Consider the following 24,440-nt stretch of genomic DNA (forward strand, 5'->3'; position numbering starts at 1 on the left):
TATGGCGTACTCTACCTACAACAATTAGTAGTTATCAAGTTGAGTATTAGATATCTAAATGTATACTTCACAAGTAGTTTTATATTGCCCCCAAGTCTGTGGTATTAATAATATTACTAAGATAAGACAGCTATCTCATTGATTGAACCACTTAAACAAGTTATCTCTCTAATAAGGTAGTTGTCTCCCGTCATTGATATTACTTCTGACATAGCCTGCAATCCAAATACATTAAAATTAGAGTAATGCTGTTGCAGACGTGAATGCAGCACTCCTCAGCTCTAGAGGATGCTCTTTAGGCCCGTCATACTGGTGCTCTAACATTCTCACAGCCAAAGAATGTTACGCCATGCAATACTGCTTAGAGCACAACTGGAAGGATGCAGAGCAGCCGACTTTGAGTAAGGTAGGTGTGGTATATGTATATGTTGTTTAGGTCATATGTAGATGTTGTTTAGATCATATGTAGATGTTGTTTAGATCATATGTATATGCTGTTTAGGTCATATGTAGATGTTGTTTAGATCATATGTAGATGTTGTTTAGGTCATATGTATATGTTGTTTAGGTCATATGTAGATGTTGTTGAGATCATATGTATATGTTGTTTAGATCATATGTATATGTTGTTTAGATCATATGTAGATGTTGTTTAGGTCATATGTATATGTTGTTTAGATCGTATGTAGATGTTGTTTAGGTCGTGGTGGTGGTGGTGGTGTGTGTACCCACATGCTGTAGGAGTGTGTGTACCCACATGCTGTGGTGGTGTGTGTACCCACATGCTGTGGTGGTGTGTGTACCCACATGCTGTGGTGGTGTGTGTACCCACATGATGTAGGCATGTGCACCCACACAAGTTTGGTGAATCATTGTAGTGGTTTGTGTGTCATTCTCAAAAGAATAAAATCTCATGAAAGAAATGCATTCAATAAGTGGTCAGCACTGGATTTGACAACAACTTCTGTCAAGGCCCTCAGACGCCATAAGGCTTCTGAGCAATTTTGCTTTGATTTAACATCTCATTTGACTTAATTCCTGACAAAAGGAGACAAATGATAAGTGATTGACCTATTTCACGAATAATTGCTTAGACTGCATTACATAAGTGTACTACCGAGTGGCAGACACACAAACAGTATTACAGGAAAAGCATATGCAGACCATTCAACTAGTAATATATACATTCTATAGGCCAGACAAGAGGAGTGCCACAACTTTTAATAGTTCAAGTAGCCTTGTGCTAAAGAATATAAACTTATATTTACACGTACAACACGCAAGCCAGAAACTTAGCTAGAGTTTGTAATGCGCAGATGTATTTAAACTTGTACTTGTAATCAAAAGCTACTCTTAGTAAACTGATGATAATTTAGGAAACATGTTGACACTTGGCTGTCTAAGGTTTTGTCAGAATAGTAGTGAAAAAATTCTCACTTGGTCATAACCACCAATCATACATTGTGCAGGCATTTGACAAAAAATAGTTTTATCGGTTACTTTTTATCTTCCAGGTTCTGTGATCTTTGATAAAAACCGCTTGTCGTAACAAATAGTCGTAACAAATAGTCGTAGGCAAATTCTATCAAACTCTTATCAACCTATTGACTGAATTGAAAGCAGCCCCTATGTACGCTTGTAGGTGCAAGTAGGGGATGACCAAGCCTGCAATATGTGCAAAACACTTGTCAAAGATATCAAGGCATTTTTGTCTGATAATTCGACTCAGGTATGGAACAACTTGATCTTTGCATATTGCTTCGTTTTGGTGTTAAGGAGCAAGAATTCATAAACTTCTATTATTTTATGACTTGAAAGTTTGCTCTTGTTTTTAAAGGAAGAGATATTTACACAAGCTGAGATGCTATGCTCCACTATACCTGATGATTATCTGGTCAATGAGGTAATTATTTTCTTTTACTCATATTAAACCATATGAGTACTCATATTAACTCATAATTAACTCATATTAACTTAAAACTCATATTAAAACAGACTTTTACAAGTCTGTTTTAATTGTATATAGTACACTAGCTGTATTACCCGGCGTTGCCCGAGTAATAAAAAAGTCTTTGCATAGAAAATTGATTTATATACTAAATATACCACATATACAACATACAACACATACAACATATACAACATATACCACACATACAACACATACAACATATACAGCGTATACAACATATACAGCGTACACAGCGTATACAACGTATACAACATGTGCAACATGTGCAACATGTACAATATATACAACATATACAACATACACAACATATACAACATATACAACATGTACAACACGTACAACATATACAACATATACAACATGTGCAACATGTACAACACGTGCAACATGTGCAACATATACAACATATACAACATGTACAACACGTGCAACATATACAACATATACAACATATACAACATATACAACATATACAACATTTGCCATTCTAACTTTCAAACTACATATCATGAGAAAAGTATTTTTTGTAGTTGAAAAACATTACGGGAGAAAATAAAAAACTGTAAAGGTTTTCAAACTTTGTCAAGCAACTAAAACTTTCAAACTTCATAACGTGAAAGAAGCGTTTTGTTGAAATAAATTAGGATGAAAAATAAAAATATAAAGGTGTTTAAATGTAAATGCAGAAGCATTAGCAGGTAATGGCTAAATATAATCTATTTCGCCACGATTTCAATGAAAAATTGTTTGGTAGGCTTATACAGTTACATGATTTTAGTTTGTTTCAGTGTTGGCATGAAAAAATTGGCATGCCTAATCGCATGCAAACACTAGCATGCAAAAATATCGTAGGCTGTAGACGTACATAGAGTGGTGTAGAAACCCGTAGTAATTATGTAATGCAATCACTGCATGGTAAAAATCATCATCATTAAAAATAGTAACAGAACAACATGTTAAACTTAGTAACTATAGGTACCTATAATGACTTTAGTGCATTTTGTGGTTATGATTTGCAAGATAATATAACATTACAATGTACTACGTGGAGAGTTCTTACCTTCGAGACAGGAGTATAATATAAATGTTGAATCTAATATATATGAATTTAGCATACTAAAAACATACTTGAAGAATGTTTTACTATGTATTTTAATAAACTTCAAACTTTCAACTAAAGTTTTATTATTTGTTCGTTTTATTATAAGTTATTGTCGATATCGTGGGGCTGAACAAATTACCCCTAACGAAAAAAAAGACGAAGAAGCATCGTGTTGGGTCACAAAATATTTCTTAATTGGGACATCGTAATAAGTGAGCACAATGCTAAAATAACAACTATAGCTGGACAATCACAACGAATACACATTCGACCAACTTTGAGAGATATATATATAGATAACTATAACGTAAGGAAAGCTGATACAGTAGTTACTACAATCTTTATCATAATAAGAGTCATGTCTGTCTGTCTGTCTGTCTATCTGTCTGCCGTCGATCGAATGTTTGAGCTTAAGAAAAAGAATGCATTGAATGAGATTAAACCTCATGACACTCAGCTTAACACCCAGCACTCTTACACCTGACTAATCGTCGGCCTTCTGACATATCAGAATAGTTGTGTGCATCCTGATTTTCTGCACTTTATTGGCACTCTTGATGGTTCCTCATCAGGGCACACGAGACAGTGAGGGCACTAGTTCATATAATAATACATCTAGAATACGAATGTAAAGGATGAGTTAGAATTAGTGTATTAGCAATTATGGAACTAGCGCTTGTCCTACCTTGTCTATACTAACAAAGGAAAGACAACTACAACTGCTCATACAATGTACATTTGCGCCCAAGGAACAGTTTGTTACCGATGAGCTGGAGGTTGTAATATAGTAATCTAAAAATCTTAAGCATCAGTTCTTCATGTAACTAGTTATATGTGTAGGGCGATTCATTGACATGTAGAAAGTTATATTATTTTCTGTTATAATAGATTGATATTGTTGCAAGACATTAATCAATCTGTGACTAGTCAGACATGAAGACATATGAGTCAGAGTAAGTTATAAAGACCTATGAGTAAGTCTTAAAGACATATAAGTCAGAGAAAGTAATGATGACCTATGAGTCAGAGTAAGTAATGATGACCTATGAGTCAGAGTAAGTTATGAAGACATATGAGTCAGAGTAAGTTATGAAGACCTATGAGTCAGAGTAAGTTATGAAGACCTATGAATCAGAGTAAGTTATGAAGACCTATGAGTCAGAGTAAGTTATGAAGACCTATGAGTCAGAGTAAGTTATGAAGACCTATGAATCAGAGTAAGTTATGAAGACCTATGAGTCAGAGTAAGTTATGAAGGCTTATGAGTCAGAGTAAGCTAAGTTGTGGCCATACAATCAAGTCCTTTAGTGAACAAATCTTTAGCAAAGGTGTCATGCTGATGCTTGGGAGATCAACTAAGCTGATGCTACTCGGTGATAGTCTGTTCAAGGTATTTCACATACATTTTGTTTTTTTTAGTAAAACTGGCGCTATTGCCTAATAAAGGATTTCTTTTAAGGGTCTTCTACTTTAGTTACAAAAGAATATTCATTACGGTGAACAGCATTTATGTCGGCATTTATAGTTAGTAGGAAAATGATACAATAAAAACATTTCTTTGCTTGTATCGTCGTGCGTCAACTTGAAACTAACAATACAAAAAAGTTTTAAACAAAACACTGACACAAGGTATTTTGAGCTAATACCACCAACCTCTTTTGCTGAACACCTGCATACACATTGGTCTTTAAATTAATGCTGCAGACTTACTAACTTGTCTTAACACTGTTGTTGCAGTGCAAGAACATAATACAACACTACATCGCGCAAGGCCTAGATATGGTAATCTCTGCTTTGGATCCAGTCGTCATCTGCACGTCAGCAAGGATCTGTGATGGACGATCTGTGTCATGGCTCGACCACGTGAAAGATAATATTGTTTCCAATGTAAGTTGTATATTATACATGTATTTGGAGGAGACGAGGATGTCAACCTTTGTAAATGTAGCGCAACAGACTCTGACTCTTTGTAATCTTTTGAAGCACAAATTTGAATGCTTGGTTTTTAGAAGGTCATTGTGCAATGGTTATGTTTTTGCTGTTTTACCTTAAAAGGCTATTAGAGTGCTAACACATGAGCTTGTTAGCTTATACTCAACTATTTATGATGTAAGAAAAATCACGTGTCATCAAGATTTGTAAGTACATACAAATTTTCAGCTTTTAAGAAAGTTTTTAGTTCATCATCAGCTTTGCTTTAACAAATGTTTTCCTCGTCACAACAATCAACCACCAGTGATGGGGAACAACAGCAAATGATATCCACTAACAAGCACACAAAATGTGCAGACTAAAGTTTCAGGTTTCTAGTGCTGTATGTAGCTGTGCATGTATGTAGCTGTATGTAACTGTATGTAGCTGTATGTAACTGTATGTAGCTGTATGTCGCTGTATGTAGCTGTATGTAGCTGTATGTAGCTGTATGTAGTTGTATGTAGCTGTATGTAGCTGTATGTAGCTGTATGTAACTGTATGTAGCTGTATGTAGCTGTATGTAGCTGTATGTAGCTGTATGTAGCTGTATGTAGCTGTATGTAGCTGTATGTAGCTGTATGTAGCTGTATGTAGCTGTATGTAGCTGTATGTAGCTGTATGTAACTGTATGTAGCTGTATGTAGCTGTATGTAGCTGTATGTAGCTGTGCATGTATGTAGCTGTATGTAACTGTATGTAGCTGTATGTAACTGTATGTAGCTGTATGTCGCTGTATGTAGCTGTATGTAGCTGTATGTAACTGTATGTAGCTGTATGTAGCTGTATGTAGCTGTATGTAGCTGTATGTAGCTGTATGTAGCTGTATGTAGCTGTATGTAGCTGTATGTAGCTGTATGTAGCTGTATGTAGCTGTATGTAGCTGTATGTAGCTGTATGTAACTGTATGTAGCTGTATGTAGCTGTATGTAGCTGTATGTAGCTGTATGTAGTTGTATGTAGCTGTATATAGCTGTATATAGCTATATGTAGCTGTATGTAGCTGTATGTCGCTGTATGTAGCTGTATGTAGCTGTATATAGCTGTATATAGCTATATGTAGCTGTATGTAGCTGTATGTCGCTGTATGTAGCTATTAACAAGAAGAAAGAGCTGTAAGAAACAGTTTTATTAATTATTATTTTACGGTCAAATAAATTAACTTGGGCCTAAATCACTCACAAAACAAATAAAAAACGGAACAGACAGAATTATTTTCCTAAAGATACAAACAGAATGACTGTATAGAATAAAAAGGTTTTTTTAAAAGCTAGTGAAGCGAACTCTACTAGGCAAGGGTAGGCAACTCTCAACTCGAAGGTGAACCCACACCGAGTCGAGGGCGAGCTGATAAACAGACTCGATAGTGAGCTGATACACGGACATGAGGGTGAGCCGATAAACTGATTTGTGGGTGCCTTCTCCCAACTTTTACACCCTGGGAAGCCAATCGCACTAATTCTTGATGTTTGGCCAATAGGACTTATAGTGAATGCAGCAATGATTTGCTGATTGCTATCACAAGACCAGTCAAACAGTGACAAGAATTTGATACTGTACTTTGCCTTGTGCAATCAAGCAGAGCTATAGTTAATAAATGCAGTATGTTTATTGGTACTATAACTTACAGTGCAAAGCAGTAACACACCCAGGTATGGCAAACCTGAAAGTTTATATAACAAGCTAAAGGAAAAATCTACAGTTGATTGGCTGCACAATAATTAGGTCAACTGTTGTCACAATAAAATATTTCAAACGCAAAACGATAATATTTATCACTAACTAATCGCGTAATACGAGTATTAACAAGTTTCTGAGTACATGTATAGTAACATGCCAGTTCTAAAATTGCATGGTAATAAACGGCTAACATAAAGTTTGCTATTATGAAACATACATATAATATTATACTACAACGGACATGTGTTAAGCGAACGCATTATAATTAACTATTCAAATTTGAATAAACCGCGATAATTCCAGGCAACTCTATTCCACATGCTGGCAGCCTATAAATGCGAGTACCAACTGATAGTCACTTCACTAGTTATCCTCTCCCATCTCGGCTCTCCTCGGGGCCACCATTCCCATCCCAAGCGCTGTGACAATAGCGGGAACTCCGTGTCATACCTAATTACTGCCACTCTTTTCTTATAACACTAGATCATGACTTCAAAAAGTCAAGTTTTTAACAACATAGAGCTAAATGTTGTCTCATGCCTATCTGTGTACAAAGAGTGTGATGTAGTTATCTTACCCTTACCCATGAAGCGAGAGAGTGTACTGTTGTTGACTCACCGCCAAATGTGCAACAAAGAGTGTTCTTTAGTTGTCTCACCACTACCAAAGAAAGTGTATTGTAGTTGTCTTACTCCTATCTGCGCAACAAGAGAATGTTTTGTGGTTGTCTCACCCCTACCTATGTAGCAAGAGTGTACTGTAGTTTTTTTACCCCTACCTGTGTAAGAAGAGGGAGTACAGTAGTTGTCTCACCCATCTGTGTAACAAGAGAGTTTGCTGTAGTTCTCTCATCTCAGTCTGTGCAACCAGAAGGTGTACCGCAGTTGTCTCACCTTTACCTGTTCAACATAAGAGTTCACTGTAGTTACAGATAGTAGAAGCTGGTGTTGACTACTGCAGCCTGTGTGAGGAGACAGCTGTCTATCTTTATTCTCTGGCAATAATAAATGGCACAGAGCAAGCTGTTAAAAACCAGCTGTTGCAAGAGGTCTGCCCAAAGTTGAAGGAAAAATCTTTCATCAAAGCGGTAAGTATTGGAAAAAGCTCATTTCATAGAGTGAGTTCTTCTATAAAAAGGTGGATTGTAAGCTTTTGGAAAACTTTTAATTGTCAATTATATATTATACTATACCGTATCGTATTACATTATATTATACGGCTGCAGGTGTAGTTCAAAAGTGAGCAAGGGATAACATTAGCTAAGCTTTGTGTTTTTACGAAACTTGCTTAAAGAATAGAGAAAGCATAATATTATTATGCTTTATTATTTATCTTGAGGTGTTGACTGATGTTCTAAAAAAAGAATCAAGGAGATTGACCAACCAGAAGCTGAGATATAGCCAGCCAAACACAGGTCTACCAAAAAACATAAGTGTTTTAGTAATCATCAATATATGACGTATGAAATCGACTTGTGTGCCATTGGTCAATTAAGCCAACTAATGCGCTCTCCTATAACAATCACGGCGTTTTAATTGGTTTAATCCCTGGAAGTATAGAACAATCAAATTGGGCCTAACAATCATCGCTCCTAGAATTCCGAACCAGTCCCTCTGACGTGTAGATTAGTTTTAGCATAAAATAATTACACGCATCTATTATTTCGCAACATTTCGCTATCGTGCCAGTTCAGCTCAGTTTTGTTGTTCTCCTACTTAGCTTCCCTATTCAGACTCATCTTTAGCGTTGTTCAGATTTTTTAACTATAGCTAATAAATGGAATCAATTAAATCAATCATCAATCTCGGTTATCATTTGGAATTTTCTACAAATTATATTAGTTACATCATTTATTCTATACGCAGTTATATTATTATTTTGTATAATATGCATTATGAATATTATATAAATCATAAAAAATAATCATAGATAAGATAATAGATCAATAGAAAAATCAAAGCAAAAGTTATCGTTTTCTTTTCTTATAGCAAGAGCAGCACGGTCAAGTTAGTCTTTTTAATATTATGGCTGTAGTGAACTTCCAGTCTGTTAATAGTGACGATAATCATGAAAATCAACTGAATGCTGCAGTAGATACACAGTAGAAGAATGCTGCAGTAGATACACAGTAGAAAAATGATGAAGGAACAAAAAGTCCCATTCCTATTTCTTATTCTAAACAAACTGCAACTCGCGGATATCGCATATAGACTATACACGCGCCGTTCGTTGAACAGATGATCTTCGGAGCATATCCGTGGAGATCGAGTTAAAGTTTGAAGCACAATAGTCAAAATCTGCTCTTCTGCTTTGAAAAATCATGGCGAGGGGTTGTGGGCAAATGCCTTTACCACACAATGTTTGGATGATTTTCCTGAGAAACCAGAGCTAGTATGTAAATTATTTACTATCGCGAGAAGCGTTTCACATCTCGTAGCCAAAACAATCATTATACATAACGGCGGTAAGGGTGCGCAACTCCGGCACATGACCATTAAGTCGATTTTATACGTCACAGTTTTCGGGATTTTCGAAGGGTTTTCCTCTGATTCTTTATTAGGTAGACCTGTGTTTGGCTGTCTATATCTCAGCTTCTAGTGGGTCAATCTCCTTGATTCTTTTTTTAGAACATCAGTCAACACCTCAAGATAACTATTAAAGCATAATAATATTATGCTTTCTCTATTCTTTAAATATTACAAAAACATAGTCTTCTGTTTTAGCTGCTCTTGAGAAGATTTTTAGAAGTTTTGTTCCATACATGTTTATACAAGTTATTACATAGGCAGCATTAATAGTCTGCAGCTGACAGCAATTTGCTGTACCCTTGCGTAAAGGATAGATGGAGGAAGGCAAGTCAGATATGTTTTAACATAAACTAACAGTTATTGGAAAGATGGTAAAATGTTCATTTCGCCCTATTGTGCTACTGATCACATTTTCCCTGATTGGTCCATACCAAATGCCTTTCCGCTATTCCCCTCTATTTTTAGTTGCGCTATTATTTTCTACTCTAATGCTCATGATGCTAGGCATTTTATCATATCTAGAGTGAAAGGTAATGAAATGTAAGTAGAGTGCTCCCCAATAGTAGTAGGTGTGAATGGGTAATAAACAGAACCGAGCAAGTCTAGATATATGCTAAGTCGGTTACAGCGCTAACATATTCTCAGGTATATAGACCTACTTGCTAAAGGTTTTAAATCTTATCAGACTTGAGTCTTTCACTGTTTCTTCTAACATTGTTGTTTTTAGCTTGCCATAGCTCTATTTTCACTTTAGAATTTATGCTTTAGTGTGAGTCAGCAGTCCAGAACTCCTTTCCTCAACTCTGGGCTCAAGCGCTGGCAGCATTAAAGGTATGAGGCTAAGCATTCCATTCCTAGTTACTACCAATACTGATATCTTATGTCTAGGGCTTTAGCACTATCGGATGACATCCAAACCATAAACAATAAATACTCTTTAACTAAGAATAGCCACCCGTGATAATAGCCAAAACTTTGGTTAAAGAAAACAACCTGTCTTGTAGCTGAGGCTTTAGCATTATTTGAATGGGAACAATATGCCTTTCTTTATCTCTCTAACCAACCTAAAATTTGCTATTGCAGACCATATCACGTTTCATATCTTAAATGTTCAATGAAGCCCGTCATTGTTCAACCAATAATGTACCAGAGAAGCTTATTAGCTTGTGCAAACTTCCTTTTAAACCGCATAATTTCTTGAGTGTTTTCTCCAGCAAGTGCCTTGTTACTTCCTCCTTGCTGGCTTTCAAAGGTCTTGTTACTTCCTCCTTGCTGGCTTTGAAAGTTGATGTTGCGTTAATCTATTCTAAATCATTGTAAATTTTTACCTTATGTAATCTTTAAAAAATGTTAGTCATTTTGATAAGATGAGCAAGCGTGTTGAACTGACAACTCCAATTTATTCTGTTCTAATCCTTCCTTGTTGGCATTCTCTAGCCCCATTATGAGTCACACTATACTTGTACCTTCATATAATACTCTTTCCTTACTCTAGACGCCTAATGCTACATGCGCCAAGGTAGGATTCTGTTCAGCACAAAAGTTGTCATCTCCTTCTGTAGACAGTCTACCACAGCTTAGCCTGTCTCCCGCGTAAGTTAAAACTTGAGTGGTGATATACAACAGATATTGAGCCTTTACTAACAGCCACAGCTGCGTAAGTTAAAATGTATATGCATGTGAATATGAATTTTGGTTGGATACATCAATTATTGTGACAACTAGCTGTGCTACCCGGCGTTGCCTGGGTAATAGAAAAGCCTTTTTGGACAGAAAATTGATTTGTATTTAACATATAACAACATTTGCCATTCTGACTTTCAAACTACATATCATGAGAAAAGTGTTTTGTCTTATAAACAATGAGAAGTAGTGAGAGTTGCTTGCTATTAGCCTGGCACATTGCCAATGGAAAATTCCAGCAAGCTAGTTAATAATGCCGGTAGGCATGACGTTTTGTCACAGAGTTGTTGTCCAGCTACGCTATTCTAGTAATAGCTATAGCTGAAAGACCGACATACTTTCACATCTATATATATAAATATAAGTAGCGCAGCTAGTTTATATATATATGGATGTATCAGTGAATACAGCCTCTATTTTTACAGCTTACGATGGGCTATCATACAACAAAGCATATGCATTTGCGCTTGCCGCTTAGCTAAATTTGGAAGAGTTTTAATTGCAATGAAAGTTTTGAGCTACCAACAGTAGGCTCTAAAAATTCAGAGTTTTATGTAACGGATAAACTTAGCAAGTATCAGGTGTTTTATTTTAAATATTTGTTCTGCGTTGTCAAACAATAATTTACAATAGAATTTCATTAACTCGTGTCAGCAACTTCTTTCTCTGAATGTGTTGCTTTAATATCCCATATCATCTTTTGGTATCTTTTGCCTCCTTTTTGTTGGTCTATTCTATGTAGGCACACAGTTGAAAAGCTTCACATTAGCTTACATTGTATATGTTCTCATTGTATTTTCCAATTTTATCATCTCGAGTAGATCCACACCACAGCTCTGCTAGAGCCAGTCGCCTATGTCCAGAGATGTAAATATCAAACACGATGTTTTTTACAGAGCAGTGAAATCTGGTGCTTCTGGTAATAGCTCTGTTTGCAAGATATGCAAAGATGCTGTAGCTCTTATAGAGAGAGAACTGGTCCTAGAGAAGGTCTGTGTTAGTTATACTTACTTGTTGTTAATCGTTGGCAATTAACAAAAGTGCTAGTTGTAACCTACTGCTAATGTATTGTTCTTTTGCTTGTTGCTAGATGCTTGTAGAAATAATGGTAATTGCTCATTGCTAGACACACGAGCATTTGCTAAATGCACTGATACTCTGTATTCATCATCAATCTCATGCAGCTTTTAGTGCTGTCTGGTCTAAATAAATAACTATTTTCGTAGACGTATGCATAAGACATATTTTCAAGAACCAACAACTGTAACTGTTTTATGTATTCCATTTATTACCATTCCACGCTGTTTTCATGATGCCAGTGATACTCGTTGGCAAAGGGGAACCTCAATTAAATGTGTTATTTCAGTCAACACTTTGTGGTTGGAGGTAAAATAAAAAAGTATCTTGTGCGCACAATCATGTATGTTTTTACAGTCGTATGGGGAGTTATGTCCACACAAGTCATAAATAATATTTTGGGCGTAGAGATGCATAAAAACCACATTTTTATATGAATACAAAAGTATTTTTTGTTGTATTAAAATAAAAATTCATAGTTAATAAAATTGTAAAAATCAGACAATTATTATCTAGAATAATCCAGTTAAAATTTATCCGCTATTTCTTGACCATAGTTATCAGTAGTACTTGCTATCAGGTACTAGCGATCTATGCACTTCTTTAGTGACCTGCTTTTTACAAATGGCTCTCCTAGCCCTTAGCTGCTCTCCTAGCCCTTAGCCGCTCTCCTAGCTCTTAGCCGCTCTCCTAGCCCTTAGCCGCTCTCCTAGCCCTTAGCCGCTCTCCTAGCCCTTAGCCGCTCTCCTAGCCCTTAGCCGCTCTCCTAGCCCTTAGCCGCTCACTTAGCCCTTAGCCGCTCTCCTAGCCCTTAGCCGCTCTCCTAGCCCTTAGCCGCTCTCCTAGCCCTTAGCCGCTCTCCTAGCCCTTAGCCGCTCTCTTAGCCCTTAGCCGCTCTTCTAGCCCTTAGCCGCTCTCCTAGCCCTTAGCCGCTCTCCTAGCCCTTAGCCGCTCTCCTAGCCCTTAGCCGCTCTCCTAGCCCTTAGCCGCTCTCCTAGCCCTTAGCCGCTCTCCTAGCCCTTAGCCGCTCTCCTAGCCCTTAGCCGCTCTCCTAGCCCTTAGCCGCTCTCCTAGCCCTTAGCCGCTCTCCTAGCCCTTAGCCGCTCTCCTAGCTCTTAGCCGCTCTCCTAGCCCTTAGCCGCTCTCCTAGCCCTTAGCCGCTCTCCTAGCCCTTAGCCGCTCTCCTAGCCCTTAGCCGCTCTCCTAGCCCTTAGCCGCTCTCCTAGCCCTTAGCCGCTCTCCTAGCCCTTAGCCGCTCTCCTAGCCCTTAGCCGCTCTCCTAGCCCTTAGCCGCTCTCCTAGCCCTTAGCCGCTCTCCTAGCCCTTAGCCGCTCTCCTAGCCCTTAGCTGCTCCCTTAGCCGCTCTCCTAGCCCTTAGCCGATCTCCTAGCCCTTAGCCGATCTCCTAGCCCTTAGCCGCTCTCCTAGCCCTTAGCCGCTCTCCTAGCCCTTAGCCGCTCTCCTAGCCCTTAGCCGCTCTCCTAGCCCTTAGCCGCTCTCCTAGCCCTTAGCCGCTCTCCTAGCCCTTAGCCGCTCTCCTAGCCCTTAGCCGCTCTCCTAGCCCTTAGCCGCTCTCCTAGCCCTTAGCCGCTCTCCTAGCCCTTAGCCGCTCTCCTAGCCCTTAGCCGCTCTCCTAGCTCTTAGCCGCTCTCCTAGCCCTTAGCCGCTCTCCTAGCCCTTAGCCGCTCTCCTAGCCCTTAGCCGCTCTCCTAGCCCTTAGCCGCTCTCCTAGCCCTTAGCCGCTCACTTAGCCCTTAGCCGCTCTCCTAGCCCTTAGCCGCTCTCCTAGCCCTTAGCCGCTCTCCTAGCCCTTAGCCGCTCTCCTAGCCCTTAGCCGCTCTCCTAGCCCTTAGCCGCTCTCCTAGCCCTTAGCCGCTCTCCTAGCCCTTAGCCGCTCTCCTAGCCCTTAGCCGCTCTCCTAGCCCTTAGCCGCTCTCCTAGCCCTTAGCCGCTCTCCTAGCCCTTAGCCGCTCTCCTAGCCCTTAGCCGCTCTCCTAGCCCTTAGCCGCTCTCCTAGCCCTTAGCTGCTCCCTTAGCCGCTCTCCTAGCCCTTAGCCGATCTCCTAGCCCTTAGCCGCTCTCCTAGCCCTTAGCCGCTCTCCTAGCCCTTAGCCGCTCTCCTAGCCCTTAGCCGCTCTCCTAGCCCTTAGCTGCTCCCTTAGCTGCTCTCCTAGCCTTTAGCCGCTCTCCTAGCCCTTAGCTGCTCCCTTAGCCGCTCTCCTAGCCTTTAGCTGCTGTACATGTATTTAATAATAATCTTCATCTATACATATAAATCTCAGTGTTTGTCGTCTGTCCAGTTATAACGATAAGGTTAAAGGTTAAAGCAATGAAAAATCACCTTCGTACTAAATTTGAACTCACGATATTCAAATCGCAAATCTACTAACAAGCGTCTGTAACCACTAAACTAAGCTAGTCTTATTATTCCTATTGCTCTCACCGTATACTGTATATCCCTTTCGGATTGCACACGCTAAGTATACACATGTTATTATTAATTAATATTACCTTTGGCGCTTGTTTTATTTTAAATTTTATTAAAAGCTAATTTTTTCCATTGCATTCTATTTTTTAACTTTTAATTGCCAAATGTGCTGTTTCAATTTCAAGTGTGCCACTATACTCATATTTCTGGTTTTGGTAAATCTTAAAAACCAAATGCTTTTCACACGGACAATTGTATTATCTGGAATAGGAATTACCTCTACATTCTCTCCCCGTTCGGTTAGACAATGTACCAAACTAAGAAAGTCAGATATCTCATTTTTACGTTTGTGTCAGTATCCCGAGGAACCAGTATCGTCCATCAAAACTTTGAATACAACGAGCTTCTGCTACAACAGTAACCTTTTTATATATATATATATATATATATATATACTGTATATATATACTGTATATATATATACTGTATATATACGATAAGTTGATAAGTTGCTAGCTGAATTTCAATCGGCTGCTCTTACAACAGACCTACGCCCTGATAATGAGGAAATTGACTGGCACACGAAACCCATGGTGCTTCATGGTGCTTACCACCAACAAATATCTAAGGTTGGCGATCTTCACCAGACATATATTTGGCTGAACAAAGGAAACCTAACGGCCAATACAGAGTCGCTAATCATGGCAGCCCAGGAGCAAGTGCTCCCAACAAGGCAACTCCAAACGAAAATCTATCACACTAGAGACGATCCTACAGTAGATGCAGACTGTGCAAAGATGCACCTGAGACCATCCAACACATCATCAGTGGATGCAGGCAGCTAGCAGGGAACGCATACACTGAGCGGCATAATCATGTCGCAGGTATTGTGTATAGAAGTCTATGTGATGAGTATGGCCTTAATAAACCACAACACTGGTGGGAAGCTCCTGGTAAGGTGAATGAAAATGACCCGCTAAGATCCTCTGGGACTTCTACATCCAAACTGACAAGCATGTCCTAGCAAACCAACCAGATATAGTGGTGGTAGACAAGGAGAACAAGAGGGCTACTATAATAGATATAGCAGTACCCAATGACTACAATATAGCCAGCAAAGAAAAAGAAAAGGTAGAGAAATACCTCCCTCTTGGAGAAGAAATAGAAAAATACTGGAATGTAAGAACAACTGTAATCCCAGTAGTCATTGGGGCACTGGGCGCAATAACACCGGCGCATAAAATGTGGTTTGACCAAATACCAACAACAATCAACTCAGGTGAGTTGCAGAAAAGTGCGCTATTGGGAACAGCTAAGATCTTGAGGCGAGTGCTCAAACTCCCAGGTCTCTGGTAGGAGACCCGAGTTAGAGCAGAATTTACCACCCATACGGGGTATCCGGGGTGAGGAAACAATTTTATATATATATATATATATATATATATATATATATACTTCCATGTAATCATTGTTTATTTTTTTTCTTATCTCAACTACCAAAACACTTTTCTCATGATATGAAGTTTAAAAGTTATATTGGTGAATGTTGCACATGTTAAATGAAAATAAGTTTTCTGCGTAAATACCTTTTTATTTGCTGGGCAACGCTGGGCATTTATCTAGTATTCTATATTTTCGGTAAGCATGCTATCATCTTTGTATTCTTTCGTGATAACTAGACCCTTGTTGGCAGGCTATGATCGAAGACAGGGTGAAAGGTGTTTGTCAACAACTTAGCTTCTTGGAGGCAGAATGTGAGAAGGTCACACAGCAGGTTATCGATACCTTTTTCAATGTTGCCTCGCAGATGTTTAACAATGGCTCTTGCTTCCAGTGGTCTCTCTGTCCCTCAAATCACCTGCTTTCCTTATCAAATGTAAGATATAAGAGTTTTCTATTCAGTGCGCACTGTTTAATTTGTGGTTACTTTTCCATAGCTTAAATTAGTTGATCGTTTGGCCAATGCTACTGCTGATTATCATCCTGCTATGTTTGTGCTACTCCTAAGGTTACTCATAGCCCAAGTAACATCCGATGAGTTTAATGACGGAAAAGTTGCATAAGGGGAGGTGGTTTTAGGAATGTTTACAGCTCGAAAATTTTGTAGAAATTTTTGTTCATGCAAAATATACAACCACCGGTAAATAGCAGTTCTTCGAAGCCATGATTGTATTATAACTCACCATATTTAGGAGCTATACTAATAATATTCGACGTTGCGTATGACGTTGTGCCTGACATGCCGAGTAGTTGGTAACTAACTCGATGTAAGGCTGCTTTTAACTAAGATACTGGAACATTCTAAACAACATCTTATAAGTTCTGCTAGCTATTATATCAGTCATCAGGTAAGTAGCAAATATCATACAACAAATCATACTACAGGATAATATGCTGTTAGTCTGCCTCTTGCCAAGGATACGGCTGTATCTAACCTGAAACAATTCAATGGTTAAATGTCATTTCCTCAGCTGTGTTGTTTTTTTTAGAAATTTGATGATGAAGACGGCGCTGACTCATGCGCTACGTGTGAAAAAGCTGTTGCCAATCTGTATATACTAGCTACGAAGAGCGGCATGAAAGGCTATGTGAAAGATGAAATAATAAAAGAAGTGTGTGACAAAATGAAGAGCGAATTTGAACGTCTCGAGGTGAATACCAGATATAGGCTTGTCTCACTGTATTTGTGGATATAATGCAGCCTTGGTCAAGTTGATTAGACTTCTCTCACAAAACTCATGTTAAAAAACCATCCATTAACAACAACATATCAGCCAATAATTGGTAATTATGAAGAACAGAGATAGATGTTGGAAGAAATCGTAGGCAGTATGGGTCAATATCATCAGTTTGATGATGCCGATAAAACTGATCTCTGCCGCACATTTCAGAGTTTAAGCATATTTTTACTGAAAGTGCATAACAGTATAAGTGCAAAGTACTCAGCCATAATAACCATTGTACATAACTCTGAACATCATGTGTTGTAGTGCAAGCTTGGTGTAGACGCAGGGTTCTCTTCTCTCTGGTCAATGCTACTGGATTCACTAAAAGTAGGTAAAGTACAGCAATTGACACTCAGAGGAGAGTTTAGTCTTTTCTTAATTTACAAGTACTTTGTGTTTCTTGATGGACCTAGGCTACAAAGATTTTTTTCCATGAACTTAGCTCACAATTATAAATTATTCGTCGCATTTTTCCAGCAGCCTAGTTTGTATTAAATGAATTGCTACTAGGGACGATGTTTTGTCATGACACTTGAAAGTTGATTTGATGGATAGCCAACGGACCAAGACAACAGTATTTGGACCTCATGAAATAGTTACAACTGTTAGTATAAAAAATATTTTGATGAGGTCTTTTCAAAAGATCCTATGACTTTTGCTACAATAAACCAATGATTGTACTTCCCAATTTAGAGTCGTGCTCTTAATACCAGGGGAAATAAGTACTATGATAATCTTCTTCAATGACTTCAATGACTAACACAGCAATAAATCATACGTATATTTTTGCTTTCAGGATGCTAATAGTACCTGCGCTAAAGTTGGTTTCTGTCGCTCAGTCTCTTCTCTTTCAAAAGGTAATCTTTATGTTTACAAAAATGACAAATATCATCAGTTCTCTTCACTTACTTGTCGACTTCATGTTGTACGGAAACCTGAGCAACTTTAACAGTTGAGTCTTAGGCTATCAGCCAACAATTGACTAAAAGCTAGATAGCTTGTAAATATTAAATTCTTACTCTTCAAGACAGTAAACATGTAGTGATACAAAATGGGTCTTAAGTGACCTTCATCGATGTCTTGTTCTGAGGGAGATATGTATCAGTCAGCAATCGGCTAGAGCTCTTTAAAATATCCAAACTCAACTTTAAAATATAATCATAATATCTCACAACACACAAGTAAAAGATTATAAATTCAATAAAAAAATGGCTTGCATGACATTTCATATCTGCATAAAGGTCAAAAAATTTATCTGCTAATCCAGTCAAGTTTATAAACTAAAGGTCATCAGATGCTGCCAAAAGCTTGATGTATTAGAGAGGCCTATTTTGAAATAGTACTGATGATATTGCACAGGAAGCAGTGAAGGCATAACAAGTGAGTGCCAAGTGTGCGAGTCAGCAGTACTCCATTTACAGGCATCAAAGGGGGAGACGACTCAACAGGTTAGGGAAGAGTTGAACACATTCTGCAGCCTGCTTCCAGTCAGTGAATTTGCTGAGGTTAGTCGATCTGTCACATTTTATGCATTAGAAGCATATAGCAATATAGAGGTGCTGTAACAGTAGACATACATATCTATATACATTAGACATACATATCTATATAGTATATACATTAGACATACATATCTATATGGTATATACATTAGGCATACATATCTATATGGTATATACATTAGGCATACATATCTATATGGTATATACATTAGGCATACATATCTATATACATTAGACATACATATCTATATAGATGAAATAGAAGTTAGGCATACATATCTATATACATTAGACATACATATCTATATGGTATATACATTAGGCATACATATCTATATACATTAGGCATACATATCTATATACATTAGACATACATATCTATATACATTAGACATATATATATATAGTATATGTGGTTTACATACATAACATATAATATATACAGTATATATATATATATATATATATATATATATATATATATACACAGCATATAAATCTCAAAGTTTGTTGTCGTCTTTCGTCATCTGTTCGGATGTCTGCCTGTCCAGCTATAGCTATTAAAATTTTGAAATTAAAAGCTCCCTGCATGTGGAATTTGAACTCCTGGTAATTGCAACCACAAGTTTCAGAACCACGAACTTAACCACTAAGCTATGCATTCCTTAGCACTGCCAAGCTCATATCATATACAGTATACCGTTTTCTAGATTGCCCAGGCTAAATGACGTGTTAATTAAAACTCTATTAACTCTATTAACTCTATTAAACACGATGCCTTTTAATGCTTTCATGAACTTCTATTTCAGGTTTTTCAGAAGGTTCAGTTGCTAAATCGCGGTCAAGGCTAATTGCTTTTTATGCGAACTGTTGTATTATCTTGAGTAGGAATAGCCTCTAAATTCTCTTTCTGTTTGATCAGACAAAGTACCAGACAAAGACAGTCCGATATCTCATTTTTACATTTGTACCAGTGTCAAGAGGTACCCTTATCATCGTATTCAAAGTTTTGAAGAGTAGCTTCTGCTGGAACAGTAACCTTTTCATACACTCGCTTCTATGCCTGGATTGCTATTATTAATTCAACATATTCAGGATTTTTATTTTGTTTTCTCAGCTCGTGTTAGTTGAATTATTACCAATACATTTTTACTGTAATCATAGTAAAGCAGACTAATTTAGCTATTACTTGCTAATTATTTCATATTTACATTTAAGCACTTTTATAGTTGTTTTATTTTGTTTCTTAATTTATTTGACCTGCACAAAACATTTTTCTTATAATATGTAGTTTGAAAGTTACAGTTGTTTTACAAAGTTTGAAAACCTTTACAGTGTTTTTATTTTTTCTCTCAATTTATTTCAACTACACAAAAACACTTTTCTCATGATATGCATTTTGAAAGTGAGAATGGTAACTGTTGTAATATGTTAAATACAAATAACAAATAATTTTTCTGTGTAAAGACTTTAATTACCCAAGCAACGCCTGGCATTCATTTAGTAGATCACATGATGTATTGGCATACATCGTCTACAATACGTCTCTGATGATAGTAGTGTGTTGTGCTCACTGTGTTGTGCATGTATTACTAGGCTACTACATGTCACTATATGTTGGTCTGTAACACTCAAACAGACATGTTGCCTGTTAGAGCCCTGTTAAATTATTGCAAGGTCTTAAGGTTGTTTCAAGTGCTAATCAGCGCCAGCATGAACTCGATGGCCTTTTTTCGCAAGAGCTTATATATGCGCTTTCAGTGCTAAATGTGTTAACAAATAGCAAGCTTTTTGGTTGATTACTCGACTAGCTATAATAGGCAGTCATAGTAGTTACAAGAATATGATAAACTAGCCAAATTAGCTATTCACGACTTTGTTCATGATAATCAATTTATTTCATTATATTTATGTATTTATAGAGAAAAACATTAACATTGTTATGTACATGCTTGAAGTATATAAATTAATTACTCTATTACATTAACCAAAAAATGGCCAACATACTTTTTTCTTTATGGGCTTTTTAAATAAATTCTATCAGAGCATCAATCAAAAGCTTTTGTAATTTTTTAATTACCCTAGGACACTATGTATTCGCCTCATCTAACTTTCGCGTTTTCACGGAGTCATCCTCTCGCGAAAATTTCATGTGCAAAACTAAACTATCATAACGAAAGAGCGAAAACGCGAAATTAAATAGCTATGTTCATTGATAGTTCAAGAAACAAATGGCAGCAAGCGATCAAATTGCATTATTGACCTAGCCCACACCATTCTACCTGCGGTTCACAATTACAAACTAGTCCAAAATTGAAATTTTCTTCTTGTCGGTGAACCAGGCCTGTATTCCCTGGGGCGGCTGGCCGGCTGAGCCGTCTCAACTTTTTAGGAACTTTCCGCGGCTAAGTACAGTCAAACTCTGATAACTCACCCTCGGATAAAATGTAACATTTCATCTCAAACACAAGGTTAACTCGAACGTATTTGTTTGGTCTGTTCCCACGCAATGATAAATTGCTTCAGATAACTCGACCTCAACATCATTTATTCGAAAAGTTATTTGCCCAGCGGCTATGGAGACGGTTTTTATCGCTGTAGAATATCACTTTATTAGAAGCCATAGAGACAAACATCAACTTTTAGTAGTTCTTAGGCGTCATTATTATCATCATCAGTGGCAAAATATTCTTGTTAACGACCTTTATAAAGGTTTGCAAAATATCAAGTTTTACCAAACAATTTAAAATAAAATCGGTAAAATTGATCTTTGTTAAAACACTCAAAAGAAAAAGATGTCTTTTTTCTGAGCGTTTTAACTGCGGTCAAGTTTTGCCTATTTTAATTTAAAAATGTCTCGTCAGTCACATCACCTAAAACAAAACAAATCTCAAAAAATAGAAAAATGTTGATACTCTACGATAAAATTTTTTAAAACTTTACACGAAAAGCTCGGCTGAGGTCCTACATAAGAAAAACCTGTTGGGGGCTTACACCGCCCCCCTTAACACCCCTAGGTGTTCATAACTAGTCGCCTAACATTAGCCGCCCCAACTTGCAACCAGAGAATACAGGCCTGCGGTGAACTGAACCTGAGGAATCTAATTATGTTTGTTCCACTGCATTTATTTTTACATCACTATATTTTCACACTCATCAGAGCTGCAAAATTAAGATTCAGCGAAATTTTACTCTGTATGCTACTCACGAAACTAAATACATGTACTAGCGAAATATAAGTGTCCTAGGGTAATCCATATAGCAGATATTTAGTTATTTAAATTTTAATATAATAAATATTTGAAAATAAAATATACTTGAGTAGGCCCTACTCTATACATACCTTTATAGATGATTATTGAAAAATTATCTAGAAAATATAAAATTATTCCTAACTGAAAACATCAGTTCAATATATTATGAACAAGCAGGCAGAAAGTTCAACTATATTATACTAGATGCTGTCTATTGCAGTAGAGTTTATGACAGATATCTTATCTAGGTCAGATATCTTATCTAGGTCAAATTTTTTATTTAGGTCAGATATTTTATTTAGGTCTGATATCTTATCTAGGTCAGTATGAACGGAGATTTTTGGTAATTTTGGTTGATATATTCATGACTTTTCATGTTTGGATATTCTGCTGTAGTGTAACATGATTGAGGAGCATTCAGAGATTATAGCCTTTCGTCTGCACCAAGGGGCTGCATATGCAGATATCTGTGAGGTATGCTTTATCTTTCACAATTAGCCAAATGTCTCACTATGTGTTTTGCTATTATATACTAATTTTTAAATATGATTTAGTTGAGGTATATATATTTTATTAATTCTTACTACTAAAGGGGTTGAACAACCAATACTTAAATATAGATTATCTTCTTTGTGAGTGATCTCGTAACACTTAGTGATTCTATAAATTCATGATAATTAGGTGTTTGACAACAAATAAAATATATTAAAGTAATTATCAAATAATTGTTCAGAAATTATGGAATAATTCCAAACTGAAACCTTGAGTTCATTATTATGTTACAAACAAGCAGGTATTTAGTGAAAATACCACAGTTCTAAGATGTTGGTGGGGTGCGATGGTTTGCCTCCCGTGTGGTGCAACCCTTTACTTAACGCTCTTAGCGTGGCTTCAGACTGATGGACACTATAGTATAGTGTCCATCAGTTTGTATATTGTATTATAGTAACGATTAGTCTGCCTTACCAAGGAAGGTAACAACAAATCGATTTTGCGGTGTCGCTTGTCAGGTGTCTTTGTTTGAAACAAAGTAGCCTGACAGACTTGTATTAAAGAAAAATTGGACTTTCTAGATAGGTTTTAGTTTATCTTATATATATGTATTTCTCAAAATTGGTCTGTCCGTGTGTTTGTACAGCTATAGCTATTAAAATCTTAACATAAAGAATTCATGGCACGGAAGATTTGATCTCAAACCCTTCCATTGGTCAGATGAATGCTTTACCAATTCAACCACATGAGCTTAATAGATTCACTAGGGGATATATGTCGCTATATAAGAGCAAATACGCTACCGCTCTCTGTTTTGATGGCACAACGTGATGGAAAGCGGTAGAATAATTTTATGCGTACTCAATCGTGAGAGCAAATAGTTAGTTCTTATTAGTTAGCTTACTCAATTTATCCATTGGCAATGTGCCAGGCTAATAGCAAGTGGCAGGCAACTACATTGCTTCTCATCTTTTATAAGCTGATTTTCAATATACGGGCAACATCGGGCATCTATTTAGTCTTATATATTGTATACTTTATGCCACTCCAAGGTTCACTGACGAGTTCTATCTGAAGGTTGTTTATTTGATTGTATTCTGATCATGATGACATGTATTAGCTCAATTTATTTATCAAGCAACCCTTAATTTTGAAAGTAAACATAAAATACATCACGGACATCTATTTATTGCTGGAATTTGATAGATTAGTGATTAGTATTTCTTTCGCCAAAATGAACAGTGCTTTGATAAATACCTTACTATGATTTACAGGACCTTAAGCTATGCAAGATAAGGACACAGCCAACAAGACTGCCATGGTACATGAAGTACTGAGGTTAGCCTGCAACCTTGTCAATCTTTCCCTAATGTCTTCATATCGGTCAAAGCAACATTAAACTTTTCATAACACTGTTCTATTAATCTTTTATATATTGTTTAGATGTGTACTTGCGAGTATGTATTGCCAATACTTACAATGACAAATTAACTCAATGTGTTTTTTTATAAAATAATTTTAATAAGATAATTGATGCAGTTTAAACAATGGTATATTTGCTGCAGGTGGAGAACTTGCCATTGTCATTTACACGTAGGTGAAGGTGCTGTGTGTAGTTCCAACCAAACATTATGTCTATGATTGAATTACCTGCATACTGCCTATTTCTGGGAACATTTTTTAAGCTATGCAAATGGCCAAAGAATTAATAACTACCATTTTATCTGATTGGAAAGCTAGTGCAGCAGCTAAACAGTTATGTACACTGTTACGAGAATGAACCAGCGACAGCAAAAGAAACGCTTAAGTAACTACATGTATCACTATAATTGTTAAGACTTGCTAAGAGAATGGACAGTGTACAGATATGATTTAATCAATTGCGTACTACAATAACCACTCAATTAGTCATTCCGTGCAGATCTGGCTATACCAGTAGTCAATCTGTATAAATATAACTTATGGAGAATATCAGAAAGATTGGCTGGTTGTCATAGCTTGCTAGATTTGATTGGTTCAAAGCTT

At 37.1% G+C, this 24,440-nt stretch overlaps 1 protein-coding gene across 2 annotated transcripts in view; it reads left to right on the forward strand.

The window, feature by feature from the left end:
* LOC137393376 (prosaposin-like) overlaps positions 1 to 24,382 on the forward strand; it is a 29,121-nt gene extending 4,739 nt beyond the window's left edge. Inside the window, exons 3-17 of one of the 2 annotated variants that reach the window (XM_068079906.1) lie at positions 258 to 406; positions 1,643 to 1,729; positions 1,838 to 1,903; positions 4,812 to 4,961; positions 7,657 to 7,812; positions 10,022 to 10,084; positions 10,749 to 10,846; positions 11,833 to 11,926; positions 16,135 to 16,317; positions 16,931 to 17,092; positions 17,432 to 17,494; positions 17,964 to 18,024; positions 18,527 to 18,672; positions 22,320 to 22,397; positions 23,690 to 24,382. In XM_068079906.1, coding sequence (XP_067936007.1) covers positions 258 to 406; positions 1,643 to 1,729; positions 1,838 to 1,903; positions 4,812 to 4,961; positions 7,657 to 7,812; positions 10,022 to 10,084; positions 10,749 to 10,846; positions 11,833 to 11,926; positions 16,135 to 16,317; positions 16,931 to 17,092; positions 17,432 to 17,494; positions 17,964 to 18,024; positions 18,527 to 18,672; positions 22,320 to 22,397; positions 23,690 to 23,752 — 1,619 coding nt within the window. In that variant the 3' untranslated portion in view covers positions 23,753 to 24,382. Of the gene's footprint in view, positions 1 to 257; positions 407 to 1,642; positions 1,730 to 1,837; positions 1,904 to 4,811; positions 4,962 to 7,650; positions 7,813 to 10,021; positions 10,085 to 10,748; positions 10,847 to 11,832; positions 11,927 to 16,134; positions 16,318 to 16,930; positions 17,093 to 17,431; positions 17,495 to 17,963; positions 18,025 to 18,526; positions 18,673 to 22,319; positions 22,398 to 23,689 lie in introns of both variants that reach the window. The other variant, XM_068079905.1, reaches the window with a different exon arrangement.
* Positions 24,383 to 24,440: the final 58 nt, after the last annotated feature.

Source organism: Watersipora subatra, chromosome 4 (assembly GCF_963576615.1).
Source record: "Watersipora subatra chromosome 4, tzWatSuba1.1, whole genome shotgun sequence".
Taxonomy (NCBI): Eukaryota; Metazoa; Bryozoa; class Gymnolaemata; order Cheilostomatida; family Watersiporidae; genus Watersipora; species Watersipora subatra.